The sequence below is a fragment of the Microtus pennsylvanicus genome, chromosome 1 (assembly GCF_037038515.1).
Source record: "Microtus pennsylvanicus isolate mMicPen1 chromosome 1, mMicPen1.hap1, whole genome shotgun sequence".
NCBI lineage: Eukaryota > Metazoa > Chordata > Mammalia > Rodentia > Cricetidae > Microtus > Microtus pennsylvanicus.
In genome coordinates, this window is record NC_134579.1 from 117,750 (window position 1) to 134,348 (window position 16,599).

General features: G+C 36.4%; 2 protein-coding genes across 3 annotated transcripts; both read left to right on the forward strand.

The window, feature by feature from the left end:
• The first annotated feature begins 4,860 nt into the window (after nucleotides 1-4,860).
• LOC142837932 (olfactory receptor 10C1-like) lies at nucleotides 4,861-5,826 on the forward strand. 2 transcript variants are annotated; one of them, XM_075953335.1, is made up of 2 exons: nucleotides 4,861-5,188; nucleotides 5,621-5,826. In XM_075953335.1, exons 1-2 carry the CDS (start codon nucleotides 4,861-4,863, stop codon nucleotides 5,824-5,826), a joined length of 534 nt encoding a protein of 177 aa, XP_075809450.1. The 2 variants fall into 2 exon arrangements, with proteins under 2 accessions (XP_075809450.1, XP_075809449.1); XM_075953334.1 differs by having other exon boundaries at nucleotides 4,861-5,826.
• A 3,230-nt stretch (nucleotides 5,827-9,056) lies between these two features.
• On the forward strand, nucleotides 9,057-15,532 carry LOC142837824 (olfactory receptor 5H19-like). Its single transcript, XM_075953198.1, has 2 exons — nucleotides 9,057-9,069; nucleotides 14,586-15,532. Exons 1-2 carry the CDS (start codon nucleotides 9,057-9,059, stop codon nucleotides 15,530-15,532), a joined length of 960 nt encoding a protein of 319 aa, XP_075809313.1.
• The last annotated feature ends 1,067 nt before the right edge of the window (nucleotides 15,533-16,599 follow it).

The following is a 16,599-nucleotide window of genomic DNA, read 5'->3' on the forward strand; positions in this document are numbered from 1 at the left end:
AACCCTAAAATGACTCCCTTAATTAAGATATCTTCTTCCCTGCTCCCATATCTGCCCTTCCTCCATCTCAATCATCCCACTCTCCCAAGCTCTCCCCAATCCTCCCCTTCTCCCTTCTTTCTCTCCCTCACCCCATCTCAACCCCCATGCTCCCAACTATTGCCTGTGGCAAAGCTGATGCAGTGGAAAGATGGTTAGGCTATTGGGACACCCTCCTTGTAGATGAGGTGATTCAGATGTTTTGTGATAGAACTATTTCTCAGGAGCTGCTACAGAGTGAGGTTGCTCTGCCCAGAGCTATGGCCCCATTCATAAGGACTCTCAGGAGGGCAATGCAGTGACTCCTGAAACTCACCAGTGAGAAGAGATTGTGAATCTCCTGGGGAGAGTAAAATGAAAATGACTCAAAACACAGAAGAATTTTAGTATAATATACTTAGGGCTCATTGTTCTCCAGAAAAGAAGAAAGTGCAGATGTTCTTTAGGAGTAGTAATGTGTGTTTGTGTGTGTGTGCATCTGTGATACTGGGACATTGCCTTGAAGGACATGGTCCTCTCTCCTGAGACACAATCTTCTTGACATCAGGCATGATTTTTATCATAACAAAAGCTTTTCAAAACAATGTAGAGATGAGGATGGAGATTGTCTGTGACTCCTGTATGCAGTAAGGAAAGGATGAAGAGAAAGTCTGGAGTAGCTTATCAGAAGCAGAAACTACTTAATTATCTCTTCAAGTACTGTGATTGGAGGTAGGTGGCACAGTTAATTTATCAAGACTAGGCCTGTGGAGGGTGAATTAAAGTATATAAAAGGATATTTAAAACTCAAAACATTTTCCTGTTATTTTTATTGTAATTACTTACTGTCTGCTTCTGTTAAGAGTTTTATAGTTTGTGCAGACTATTGCTATTAATCGCTTGTTTCCTGGTAAATTAGAATTCATTTTGTCACTGTGATACTCATGTTATTTGGTATGTTGTAATCTAATCAAGCGATCCCACTCTTTCTTCTGGGTTGACCTAAAGTGTCACTCAGCTGCATAAATAGTCCTTGGTGAGTGAATGTGGTAAAACTGGGAAAATGGGAGTAAGCATCCTAATTATCTTTTCCTGCTCATTCTACAGAAATTCTCTCACTTCCTGACAGTTTCTACATGCAGACACTGCACTGTTTCAGAAACAGTATCTTACAGTGTGTCATAACTTACAAGATCAGACAAGGAACCGAACCCACCAATGAACTTTCCTAACCTTCTGACACCAGGAAAAATGATGTTTTTCACCTGTATCATTCACAAAACAGAACAACATATAGTGAGCTTGACTTGGGGCTCTGAGATGTGTAATGTATCATGCAAAAACCAAGACTGTAAGATATCAAATCCTCTCATCTCATGCACCATTTCTTGCATATAGCTAGTTGCCAAATGAACCTCCAGACCTTATCAGTTCTTAGGACACACATTATAACACTGAAGGCCTATGTATAAAATAGAGCTTATTATTGGTATAAAACCACTTAAAATAGCTTAACTAGAAAGATGGGGAAGATTACATCATGTAGTGTTTACAAGGAACCAGTGATTCCAAAATTAAGGTCAAGAAAATGTAACAGGTGAGAGGCAGATAGGATATTTACACCAGAGCACTCTGACCCTTATTTCTTTCTCTAGAATCTTGACACTCCTTCTGAGTAAATAATTTTCTCTCCACAGATTGAGATAAAAATATATCATTCTGGTTCGGTTTGCTAAACTGATTTCCTGATTTTTTTTTTAATTTTTCGAGACAGGGTTTCTCCGTAGCTTTTGGTTCCTGTCCTGGAACTAGCTCTTGTAGACCAGGCTGGCCTCGAACTCACAGAGATCCGCCTGCCTCTGCCTCCCGAGTGCTGGGATTAAAGGCATGCGACACCACCGCCCGGCTGATTTCCTGAAAATTTAATTGAGATTCAAGACCACATTCTTTATATGGAGAACTCATTATACAAATATAGAAACTACTACTAAGTGCAGGGTATTTAAGAAAATATTTCAAATTTAAAACATAGCTCTTTCTGGGTTGGCTTTTTGAATTATTTTCCTTTGTTCAGTCTCATGTGGATTTTGTCAATACAAAATACCTGAAAAATATAGATATTTGAATTTAATATAGTACACAGGAAAGTTTATAGTACTTTGAAGTAAGTATAAAATACATCACAAAAGAATACTCAGTGTTTTGGCTAATTTTACAAGAGCTGAATTCCCTGACAGTCTAAGTAATCCCAGACTTCCTGCTTCGTGCTCATCAGAACTTTAAGTCAGCCCACGTGTTCTCTACCCTTAAGTTTTTAGAACTTCTGCATGCACAGGTAAATATCTATCTAATAGATACAATAATGCATTATACACATTTATATCCTCTCAGGAAAGAAGATGCAGGCACCATTTTTATATGTGTATGCAGGTTTTAATTAATCTTGCTTTTCCATTATCCACAAAATAAAAAATATATAATTTAGAGAGCAATTAATGATAGGAACAAAGATTACTGGTTGTGGTGTGAGTTTTCCCAAAATACAGTGTACACAAAGGTAAATATAGTATGGCTGTGTGTAGACATATACCATGTTTATATCCTATGTGGCTAGTAAGCATTCAGCACCTGACCACTTTAAAAGTGATTTTAGGGAAGTAACCTAGTTCTCACTAAAGCAGTCTCATGTGGGAATAGATTTCTTTCTCAGCCCCTTTTAATAAGTGGTCAAATTAAAGAACAGAGTTTAAACAAACAGTGTTATCTACATTGTTGTCTATACTAAGAGTTTAACTGATACACAGTCTTCCCAGAGTGAACCCTTATTCTACTCTATGTGCACATGCGTGTGTTTTTGCATGGATAATCAGACCTATAAGTATGTGTGACATATGTATATACATGCCTTATATGTTTAAATTAACATTGCTAATACTATTATTTAAAATAACTTGGGAACCCTAAAGCTCATATTTGGCTTGTGGATCAACCATGATGTGATCTACTCACATATAACATAGCATGACCTGGTGATATTTGGTTTATCAAGTGAATAGAGGGAGGACCAATTGGTTGAAACTATCTCCTATTCTGCTCTTGTTGAAAAAAAAAAAACATGGCATGTTCAGATTTTTGGCAGAAAAAAAAACAAATTTCATATACCACACAAAACAGTAAGGGTCATCTCATTTGAAAGGAAAAAATACCAGACCAAGAGATAAATGAGTAGGCTGAATGTGAAATATTTGAGGAACATGAGGTTGAACTCCAGAGGATATAATGGAAGTAACAGGCAGAATATCTAAGGAGGCAGAGTAAGGTAAACACTGAAATTTCTCATTATGGATTGTTAAAGATGGCAAATGTAATGATAGAAAGTGAAGTCCGTACACAGTCTCTGTATAAGGCTGTACTCAGAAAGAAATGAGAAGTAATCACCACCACAATGGTAGATGCTATTTTAGCAGTTTTAGTGTGAAAAGCATAGAAAATGGCTGCTATGTGGAAGAGTTGTGTGATTTACAGAAAAAAGACAGTTATGCTGGAACTGAAGAGTTTACCAGACAAACAATGAAGCAAGGACACAGAAGCCTCCCAGTGAGAAAATGAGCAAAGAGAAAATGAAGTGTATAAATACTACACGTGCAAAATGCAAGCAGTTTGATAGGATTGTAATGTGAGGTCCATTGAGTGAAAGGTTAAAGTGAAATTTCTGTCATGTGGGGCACGATGACTTACTGTGGGAACCCCACCATTCAAGAGACTGAGGCAGGGAAATTGGGAATTTGATGCCAGCCTGTACTACATACCAAGACCACATCTCTTTTACTCTTTTTTCTTTATTAAACTCAATGCCCTGATTCATAGGATCTTATGAATAATAATAAGAAAATAAATATTTAGTGTGCATACCATGATACTCTCACTAAGAAAGCATGCTCTATTAAAAGATGGGAACTATTAAGATATGTAAGTTTCTGTGTGGTGGTGGAATATGCTCTTAATATCAGCACTTAGAAAGAGAGGCAGACTGATCTCTGTGAGTTCGTGGCCAGCCTGCTCTCGAAGATGTTATTTGATTTATTTTATGTTCACATAAATATGAGTCATGCTTTTTTTTGTTGTTTTTCTAGACAGGGTTTCTCTGTGGTTTTGGAGCCTGTCCTGGAACTAGCTCTTGTAGACCAAGCTGGTCTCGAACTCACAGAGATCCGCCTGCCTCTGCCTCCCAAGTGCTGGGTTTAAAGGCATGCGCCACCACTGCCCAGCTGAAGGAATTATATTTTAAGGCATGTATATGAATATTAGCTATAGAAATCACAGAATACTCTGGCGCTAATACACTCTGAGATGGGTGGGGAGAGAGTATCCATGACAATAGGAAGCATAGATATGAGTTGGTGGGAGAGCAGATTTTTGGGGAGACGTTGATAACTTGTCAATGAAAAGCATGCAAAAAGAATTGAGACACAAGTAATGCTTTCCTTTTCTTTTATTTGGCTGATATCTTACTCCACAAGTGAGGCTGAACTCAAACCAATGGTAAGCTTTCTGTCTCAGCTTCATCAGGGCTGGAAAGACAAGTATACAGCACAAGTCCTAAATTCTGGGTCACTCAGTATAATGTTTAGTACATGTTGGAAAATCGCCTGATATGGTAAGCAGAGAAAAGGGTTAGATATGAAACTCTGTGAGGATAAATTCTTGTTTGTAAACACTAATTTTACAGCTGAAGCTAATGATTCTGTCTCTGACTTAACTGAGGATCTTAAGGATTAAGTTGAATAATTTCCCCCATCTGCAAGAATCCTTCAGATGACTTGCTCTTCTCTCTTCCAGGAGATGAGTGTCAATTGCTCCCTGTGGCCGGAGAACAGCTTGTCTGTCAAACACTTTGCATTTGCCAAGTTCTCTGAGGTCCCTGTAGAGTGCTTCCTCCTGTTCACCCTCATCCTCCTCATGTTCTTGGTATCACTGACAGGCAATGCACTCATAGCCCTTGCCATCTTTACCAGTCCAGCCCTGCACACACCCATGTACTTTTTCCTGGCCAACTTGTCTCTCCTGGAGATTGGCTACACTTGCTCTGTCATACCCAAGATGCTGCAGAGTCTTGTGAGTGAGTCCCGAGGGATCTCTCGGGAGGGTTGTGCCACACAGATGTTTTTCTTCTCATTCTTTGGAATAACTGAGTGCTGCCTATTGGCAGCCATGGCTTTTGACCGCTGCATGGCCATATGCTCCCCACTCCACTATGCAGCCCGAATGAGCCGTGGGGTATGTGCCCATTTGGCAATGGTTTCATGGGGAATGGGATGCATAGTAGGGTTGGGACAGACCAATTTTATTTTTTCTTTGGACTTCTGTGGGCCCTGTGAGATAGACCACTTCTTCTGTGACCTTCCACCCCTCCTGGCACTTGCCTGTGGAGATACATCCCAAAATGAGGCTGCCGTCTTTGTGGCGGCAGTACTATGCATATCCAGCCCATTTTTACTGATCATTTCTTCCTATGTCCGGATTCTGATTGCAGTGCTGATGATGCCTTCACCTGAGGGACGCCATAAAGCTCTCTCTACATGCTCTTCCCACCTACTTGTAGTCTCACTCTTCTATGGCTCAGCATCTATTACCTACTTGAGGCCCAAGGCTAGTCACTCACCAGGAATGGATAAATTCTTGGCCCTCTTCTATACAGCGGTGACATCCATGCTGAATCCCATCATCTATAGTTTACGGAACAAAGAAGTCAAGGCAGCACTGCGAAGAACTCTGGGCCTGAAAAAAGTTCTGAGCAGGAATAGGTAACAGAACCACACAGAATTATTCACTAATAAGCATGCATATAGAGTAAACAAACAAACATTGATACATTTTCTGTCTGACTTATTGATCTGAGATGTCATTCTTATGTTGTGAATGAATATTACTTTTATTGGTTTATCCATAAAGCTGTTTTGGCCTATGGCAGGGCAGAATATAGCTAGGCAGGAAATCCAAACAGGAAAAAAGAAGGTAGAGTCTGGGAGACGCTGAGGGAGAAAGATGCCAGATCATTCCCAGTAAGGCCCAGCCACATGGTAATACACAGAATAGTAAAAACTGGTTAATTTAATTGTGGGATCTCATCAGTAATATGCCTGAGACATTGGCAAAACAGTTATAAGTAATATCAAGCCTCTGCAAGTTCATTTGGGAAATGGCAAGCAGGAGAGTAACCTCCAGTTCCAACTTATATTGAGTATCTTTGTAATTTTGAAGGTATCTCTGCATTCAGGGCTATGTTCTAATTACTAATTCTGAAATGATTTCAAATACTAAGGGATACAACTAAAGAGACCAACACAGTAGAAAGCATTCTATTATGTTTTAGTTCAGGATGAAAATCTGAATTGCTATATCTCAGAAGTTTTGCAAATTCTAGTCCCTGATGCCCCAAGACTTCTGCTTCCTATCCAAATATATCACGCACAAATCTTTATTCCAAAGTAACTATATAATGGTCTTTTATCAGTTCATGTCTTTATTTTATAGTGTCACATGCTAAAAGTCTTTGAATTCTTTTGTAAATTGTAATTAACTAAAACAGTGTAAATATTACAATATACTGAAATGTTAATTTGAAACTATTTCCTTTAAAATATTAAAGAAAACATTTATTTTCAAGTGTTTCCATAAAAGCTTTTTTAATGCTAAATGGTCAATATTTTGGAACTTGCAGGTCATTCAGGCCAGGAAAGCTGAATGTCTTTACCTCTCCCTCCATTCTTCCCAGTCCCATCTCCAGTCTCATCCCCAGCTCTGCAGCAGAACACCCACTATAGTAGCCCCCTGCTCTCTGAAACCCTACCCAACAGACCATGTAGACCTTCTCCTACAATATTTCTTCACCCAATATTTCTTCATACTGATATCCCAGTACGTAACATCTGCAGGCATTCCCTGGGGTGAGCAGGCCCCGCAGGCTATGGAAACAGGTAGACTAATTGCAGATCTTAGTCTCTCCCTTCTCTATTTCAAATCCAACTGCTTTTGACACCTCCAGCTCTATAACAGATGACTTGTATCAGCCTCATCTCCATCTCTGTTCCCATCTTTACTGCAACACACAGGTATTCACCTCCGACCTTTCTTCCCCCATACATCACTTTATTCTAGATGCCAAAACCAGCAGTCATTCTCCAGGAAACCACAGGCTACTTCTGCCAGGGGAAAAAGTATTCTAACTGTGGATAGTCAAGGCTTCTCCTCTCCAGCAAATTCAAACCCCCAGTCTCTCTGCATCTTTATAGCAGATCACCTGATAAGGCCTCCACCTCCTCTCTGTCCTCATCTCTAGTGGATCATACAGAGCTTCTTCTCAGGACTTCTTCCAGACCCAACTCCTGCTGGCTTTCTCTGGTAACCTGCTAGCCATGTCTGACTGAGAAGCAAGTAGGCCAGTGAGGAAGGTAAGTAAGCTTCAGATTTTCACTCACTCTCCTCTCCTCCAAATTCAATCACCTGTCTCATCTCCAGATTTGTAGCAGACTATCTGTTGTGACCTCTTCTCATTCCCTGCCCCTGTTCCTAGAGGACTGAGTAGATCCTGGTAGAGCATGACTTTCCTCCTTCTGTGGGCCATGGGCCTTCCCTGTTCCTCCCTCCTAACCCATTCACATTCATGAATATCAGTTCCCAAAACTTAAAAACACATTTTACCTGGAATACGCAATGGCCACAATTATCATCATACCAGAAGAATTTCTTACCAGGCAACACAAAGCTTTCCTCAGAATCAGAGAGTGCAATGGAAGCCAAGGAACAAAATATCCACCCAACAAAAAACAAGACTATACATCAGCATTTCTAATTATAGTCTTCCCAAATCTAGACCTGAGTGTAAAATACAATCAATAAAAGAACAATATGTCTCCCCATAGAGACAATCCTACAAGTTGTGAGGAAACCTCACAAGAGTTGGGTCAGGGTTCTGTTTGTGTCTTTGCAGGAAAACAGAAAACACCCATCTTTATGTAGCCTAGAGACACTGGGCATCTAAATGCCTAAAGAAGAAAAAAAAATAGCCATCTAGAAAGAATCACCAAGAAATGAGAAATCTGACTTATGATACAATATCCTCCACAGAGAAAAATCTCAGTACTTAAACATACATATCTCCTCACTTCTCAGTATAAAGATAGCCCTGACTCACTTAAAAATCAAAGCTGGCAGGGTTCCCTGCCCTGTGGTAAGTCCTAGGTCCTCCCCCCTCCGTCCATATCTAGGAGAGAGAGGGGGAGAAGAGTGGGGGGAAGGGGAGAGGGGTGGGAGGAGGGGGAGAAGAGTGGGAGGAGGGGGAGAAGAGTGGGAGGGGGAGGGAAAGGGGAGGCTGGGAGGAGGTGGAAATTTGTTTTTTTTCTTTATTCTTCTTTTATCAATAAAAAAAATGAAAAAAAATCAAAGCTGGCTTTAGAGCTGGATGGTTGCTCTCCTTCTCTAAATTCAAGTGAGTTGTTAAAAGAAAAATTTAGAGTTTCTGCCTCATATCAAGAGTCACCTTGAATGAAGATAAAATCTAGGGACAAAGGTCATTAAAACTCTGCTTTCAAAAATTTTACTTCTCTGCATACCTATTTTTGTCTCTATGGTACCTTTCTTTGAATACATATCTATATAAATTCAAACTTTCCATTTTGATATGAACAATGTTTAAGTTTTCTATAATGAACAATAAATTTTCCTACAGTATTCTCTGAAGTCTCCAGGAAGAAGATGGGGCCCCACAACAATGACTGCACCTGGTTCATATGATGCTGTCATTGCTGATACCACCACACTAGGATAGGCTTTGAGTTACAAAATGCTCAAGATAATTCCAGCTTGGCTAGCTTTGATGGTGTGCTTTCTTACAACATCCTGGCCAGATCTTCAAATAAGAACTTCAGAAAAACCCTACCAACTACTCAGAGTCTATATGCAATTGTACCAGATAATAATCTTGAACCTTAAGTTTCATTTTAGTTCTTAAAGGATCCCACAGAAATAATATTGCGCCCATGACAGCTGGAAGTAATTCTAAAAACCCCTTACAACTGAGTACATATTATATTTGTCTTTCTGGGTCTGGGTTACCTCACTCAATATGATTTTTTCTAGATCTGTCCATTTGCCTGATAATTTCAAGATGTCATTATTTTTTCTGCTATGTGGTACTCCATTATGAAACATACCACATTTTCTTTATCCATTCTTCATTTGATGAGAATTTATAGTTTCAGGGATTTGCTATTACAAATAATGCTGATATGAGCACAGTTGAGCATTACACCTGCTCTGTGCATACACACGCAGACACACACATGTGATGGAGGAAGGTGTGAACAGTTTTCAGTTGCTTGGATTGAATTGATATTTATAGCATGTCAGATTTAAGTAGAGAGAACATGCTCACAGTAAGCTTGTGAAGTTTACTGAGCAGAACTAAATTCTTCACCTTAAATCAGAAAGGATTCTCAAATTTTAAATGTATTTCATATCCAATTTGTCAAAATATCAAACTTTTAACATGCTTAATCATTACCAAACATTAACTGAATCAACAGTTACATTATTTAAATATTTGAGTTGAAGAAAATATTGTTATTTATATGTATATGTAGGTGCATAGAAAATGTGTACACATAGTCTTATTTCAGCATAAATATTATTGTCTTAATGGTGATTTTTTATATACAAAACAAAATGGATAAATAATAATTTTTATAAAATATGATATTACCATGCTAAGAGGCTTTAAAGGAAATGAAGATTGATGACAGTTGGAGCATAAATTATTTCAATCCTTTTGTAACCTGGTATGGCAATCTTTATTAAAAATGAATATGCTCTAATATTTAGATAAGAAATTACATTCCCCCAAGAGAAGCTCTATCATACTACAAAAGCATTTGTTCAACTATGTTCATAGCAGCATTATTTGTAATAGCCAGAACCTGGAAAAAACGTAGATGCCCTTCAATGGAAGAATGGATGAAGAAAGTGTGGAATATATACATATTAGAGTACTACTCAGCGGTAAAAAAAAACGACATCTTGAATTTTGCATGCATATGTATGGAAATAGAAAACACTATCCTGAGTGAGGTAACCCAGATCCAAAAAGATGAATATGTTATGTACTCACTCATAAGTGGATTCTAGCCATAAATAAAGGACATTGAGCCTATAATATGAGATCCTAGAGGAGCTAAAAAAGGTGAGCCCAAAGAAAAACATATAGTTATCCTCCTGATATTGGAAGGAGACAAAATTGTCAGGCAAAAATTGCAAATTTGGGAGTGGGGATGGGGTCGGGGTAATGGGAAATGTGGAGAAAAAAGTGAGAAGGGGAGGATGGGGAGAGCTTGGGGGAATGGGACGTTTGGCCAAACTGTGATGGGAAGTAGTATGATATTATAATCTCTATGGTAAAAATCAGAGTACCTAACAGTAAGTGAATATTTATGGTTTTGAAGTTTGCAATGCCCCCATGGAACCAATTTAGACTACTGTCCAGTAGAGAAACCTCTTCTTAACCTCCAGTGAACCCTGAGTCTTTGTGGGAATTCCAGTTCTTCAACCCTTCCTCCACTGGAAAGGTAGGCCAGGGTATAAAGTTTCTTGCATTGAAGGAAAGGACATATAAACAAACTGTGCTGTGCTTAGATATGAAACTTCCAAACAACTTATTATAAAAAAAAAGTTGTAATCATCATGCATGGTCCTGCTGACCAGTAATGCTGTACTTGTTATTATTTAGATGACTGATGCTTTTTAAGGATCTCTGCAATTTTTTCTTGATATAGGTAAGATACAAATGAGTTCTGTGGTATTCACCATATTTTCCACAGAAATTTAGAAAGCATCTTATTTCATAATAATTTTATACATCTGGGTATAAAGAAAAAAGCAATAACAAATAATTGCTTTTATATTTTAATTCATGATTAAATATAAATGAGCAAAATATCTAGAATTGCTATCTTTAAGAATGGTTTTAAATGTAATTTATTTATTGATCCTTTGGGAGTGTCAAATCATGCACTCCAATTCTAATCATTCCCCAGTCCCCCATAGCTGTGATTAACCCTTGCAGCATACCTCCTAAAAGAAAATAAAGCAAAACCACAAAATATTTAAAACTAAATTAAACCAAACCAACCAATCAAATTCAGAAAAAACCCTCTTTGTTTTTTGGTCTTTCCCACCTCTCTAACACCTCTTTATTCATCATAGTGGCATCAGTAACTACAGTGGGTCACACTTTATGCAGTCTTTTTACCTTACAAAAATGATTTTAGTTCTGAGTCTAGCATTTTACAGCTGGACTATATTTTTAATCTTGATTATAATACACTCAAAATTCAATATGAAACCATAATGATACTCATACGTGCAATTCTTCTGCTGATGACAGTAAAAAGAATATTCTTTAGTCATGTTTCTTCAGTCTTTTAAGATTAGTTAAGTAGAAGCAAAAAATTTAAAATTATATCTTTTACTTATAAAATAATACTTATGTTGTTTCTTTATATCTTCATAATTTATATTTTTATAAATGTATTCAAAATAGGCTGCTTGTATAAATTGTTTCATTGAGTATTATACCTTGATATAAATATTGTATATGCTTAAATACATAAAAATAAATACATATTAAGTTATGTCAAAGATATTTTCCACTACTCTTTATTGTGTTAGTGATTTGTTACATCGCCACATTTCAAGTGATTTAAGAATTTGTATTTCTTGGTGTGTTTGGGGCTCTATGGAAGGAAAACTATTCCTATTTAATTTGCCTCCAAAATTAAATATTGACATGGTGTATATCACCTGTATACAAAATTGATCTGCATCAATTTTTTTTCTTTTTTATTATTATTTTTTATTGGAAAAAAAGTTCATACAGTATATTTTGATAATTTTTCCCTTCCCCAAACTCTTCCCAGATCCCTCCCACCTCCCTACCCACCCAACTTTATATTCTTTCTCTCTCTTTCTTTCAAAAAAAAACCAACAACCAAGAAACACAAAAATGTAAATCAAAACAATCAAGCGAGAGACCAATAAGACAAAAAAATTCCAAAATTAAGTAAAATGAAATTTAAAAGTCCACAAAAATACCATTGAGTTTGTTTTATGTGGGCATGAGTCCTGCTCTGGAGTGTGGTTGCTAGACTCTATTCAGTGACATTTTCTGTGGGTTATATGCTCAGGGACACTCAGGGAACCCTGATTGCTCTTCGAGCAGATGAGGGAGGGTGACTTGATCGGGGGAGGGGGAGGGAAATGGGAGGCGGTGGCGGGGAGGAGGCAGAAATCCTTAATAAATAAATAAATTAAAAAAAAAAGAACCGTTAGGGTTCAAGCCAGATGGAGTCCCACTGAGAAGAGGTGGACAGCAGCTCCCACCCTTAACAAAGACGCTATCTGCAATTAATACCTTCTGGGTAAAGAGAATTTTCGGCAGCATCAATTTTTTTCTACAAATATAAAACAAAAGAGAATGGAATGTAGATGATTGTTAGAGAGATATGTGAATATGTGTGTTCAAATCAAACTAATATGATTTGCATTAAAATATTTTCTAATTTTTGACATCAAATATGCATCATAGAAATACAGTAATAAATGCAGGCACTGATCATATATGCTTAAATACATCAACCATAGAAATTAATGAAATTGAATTTAATATCTCTTTTAAGAAATGCATATTCTATTGTAAACTGCATTTTGATTTTTACAAAAACAAAATGATTTTTAAAAATCAACAATAGATAATAATCCATAAAGTTAAGACAAATATCAAAAACCAAATGTGAGCAACTTTTTCTACACATATTTCAAGTGTAAATTTAAATAAGCTTTTATTTCCTAATTAATTTTTATTTGGTGAGATTATATTTAAGTATTTCCTTTTCCTTTCCTCTCTCCAAACAGTTCCATGTATTGAAGGATTTATATAACAAATACTAAAGGGAAAAAGGCATTCTAGGTTTTTTAAAGTGCTCTGCTCATCCCTCTTTATTCTTTTTATTTCTTTTCCTTCTTAAATCCATATACTTTCCTAAGCACTACCAGTCTTGCTTCCTCCCTTTTATTGCTTCTTATACACCCATTTCCCATTCAATGAAGATTGTAACTTTTCTATTTTTAGTGCTTTCTTCCTCTCTCACTTTTCAAAACGCCTTTTCCTTAAGTAGACTACATGTATAAGACTACAGTAGTCTAGGACACAAAATGAATATCAACTATCTCCCATATTTCCAGAAAATCAAACAACATTACTATGTGGCCATTTTCTTTTCATCATTTACTGCTACTTTTTGGTAATATGAAGAAAACTATTTTCTCCAGGCCATTAAAGTTTTCTCAATTTCAGCACTCAGGTAACTCTTGCTATTTACTCACGAGATCTTTTTTTTTTTTTTTTTTTGCCTTCTGAAACTATATTTGTGTTTCCTTACTTGTCTTTCCTTTGATATACTTTGAAGCAAAGTGGAATCTAGAAGTGACTGGATTTAACACAGAAATTTTGGGAATATCAGAATAATTAGTGGGAAAAACATGGGCATTACACAAAAGATCTAAGTGGTCATACATGGTCATTAGGGTTAAGCCGACAGTAGACCAATACAAGTAAGTATGTGCTTTTCATGTGCAGTGATAATGACCAGAAGACCTGTGTATCTTAATTTCAGAAAGCCATTTGAAAATACCATATCATATAGTCAACAAGTGATGTTTAAATTCCAATAAATTCTAAGTTCACCTATAATGTGTCCCTGTATTGTAGTTGCTCAATATTACAAATCCTTTCCAATGTATATCTGTCTTCCTAGTTTTCTAGTATTGACAATGTCCATTCTCATGTTTAAATAACTTCATTTTCATTGAATATCATCAGAAGTAGTTCCTTTATAAAGTTGCCTATTAGATTCTTGTTTATAAGCTTCTTTGCCAACTTATAACTAACTCTTATGGTCTACAATTTGAACAAATATTCCTAGAAAATCTGTTGTACACAGGAGCTTCTGGATCATTAAGACTTTTTTATATTACTAATTCCTGTTTACTCCTACTAGAAACTGATTTTATCTACTTCTGAACAATAACTTTTGAAAAAATTCCTTGGTAACTATATATTGTAAGATTTCACTTTATTAAATTATAATATTTGTACGGATAAGAACCCTTCGTTGAATTTCCTGTATAATGTAGGTGCTTAAAACATCTTTTGCCTTGATTATGAATATGTAACACAAAAATAATTCACACCAAGCCAATTTGTAAATCCACACTCTTCACACAATTGAAAGATATCTTTTACTTGAATATTTTAATATACTCACATTTTTATTAGAAAAAGAATTGAAACAATTTCTTCACTCTGAAGAAAAGCTGTTATCTTATATAGTGATATTAATTGAAATATTATGGCCATTCTGATGTATATGATTGTATTTTAAATTCTACTACCCAAAATTAGACTACTGATTTTTATGAATTCTGTGTGATAGCCATCATTCATTTCTCATTCTCAGGGACAAACAGAGAGGACGTGGGAACAGAGAATGCAACAGTGCTGACACAGTTTGTTCTCACAGGACTCACCCATCTGCCACAGTGGGAAATCCCCCTCTTCCTGCTGTTCCTGGTGATCTATCTCATCACCATTGTGGGGAACCTTGGTCTGATTGCTCTCATCTGGAATGACCCTGGCCTTCACATCCCCATGTATTTATTTCTAGAAAGTTTAGCATTTGTGGATACTTGGTTATCATCCACCGTGACACCAAAGATGCTAATAGACAATTTTGCCAAGAGTAAACTGATTTCTCTTGCAGAATGCATGATACAGTTTTTCTCATTTGTAATCAGTGCAACCACAGAATGTTTTCTCTTGGCAGCAATGACCTATGATTGCTACATAGCCATATGCAAGCCCTTACTCTACCCAGTGATCATGACAAATAAACTCTGTATATATTTGTTAATATTGTCCTTTATAGGTGGATTTATTCATGCTTTAATTCATGAAGGCTTTTTACTAAGACTAAAATTCTGTAATTCCAACATAATACATCATTTTTATTGTGATGTTATGCCACTGTTAAAGATTTCCTGTAGTGATCCTTCTCTCAATTACCTAATGCTTTTTATTTTCTCTGGCTCAATTCAAGTATTCACTATTTCAACTATCCTTATCTCTTACACTATCATTCTGTTTTCAATCTTAAATCAGAAATCTACCAAAGGCATAAAGAAAGCCTTCTCCACATGTGGAGCCCATCTTTTGTCTGTGTCTTTATACTATGGCCCTCTTCTTTTCATGTATGTACGCCCTTCATCTTCACAAGCAGATGACGATGACATGATAGATTCTGTATTTTACACTGTCTTAATTCCTTTACTGAATCCAATTATCTACAGTTTGAGAAATAAGCAAGTAAAAAATTCATTGGCAAAATTCTTAAAAAGAAACGCTTAGGTCTCAATATTATCTATTGTATTCTTATTTAAATATCAAAATACTGTGCAGACTTAATTTGGAAGTATTTTTACACTGTTCAAAATATTTTGAAGATGAACCTAACCTAGAATTTTGCTGTTGCTGTTGTTTTGTAGGGTATGTTTGTCATGCATGCACACAATTGTATAATTAGTTCTATTTAGTCGTGAAAACTTGTACATTGGCAGCGGATGTCAAGTGTCCTGCTTATTCACTTTTCAAGTTATCTTCTTGAAAGAGTTTCTTTCACTGAACACGGAGCTAGAATTTTTACCTGTTACTCTCAACAATCCTTTTTATACACCCCCACATCACTAATATTACAAGCTTGTTTGGGGCCATGATCTATTCAACAGTGGAATTTAAAATACTTTCCTACTGTCATTTCTGTACTATGTTCTGGCATAGGAAATACAGTTATTCGTTGTTTTGCAACAACTATTCTTACACACTGATTATATCCCTGTTTTCCAGAACTATTATTGAAATGGACTCTTTTCTGTGCACCCATTTCCTTAAAATATTTTAAATGAATGTTAAATTATAAAAATACTTGTAATATCTTCAGTACAATAGAACTAATACATCAGAAAGCAAGTTCAAATACTTTAACGGGTTTGTATGTCATTCATTATGTCATTGTAAATACATTAACTGTCATAATGTATATATACAAAGAAATGTGAAGATATCCATATGTATTTCTGTGTATTTGTGTGAACTAATAGTGATGTGATCTCATTTGTGTATATGATTATATCTGTGGACATATTTAAATATATTCATTTTCCCACATCCCATATTTTTCATCCTGGCATTATTCCAGGTTCTTTCATAAATAATAAAAGTTGACTCTGCCATTTGGGGGTATTGGCAGGTTGGGAAAACTTTAACATATGGGTTATGTGGGAGATTTTGTCAATAGAGGCATTATTTGAAAAATATTGTCTGAATCTGTTCCAATCATCTTTCCTCTTTTAGTTCTTTAGACCTGAAATGAGAAGTTTTATTCTACAGTGTAATTTACCTTGACACCAAGCCTCAAA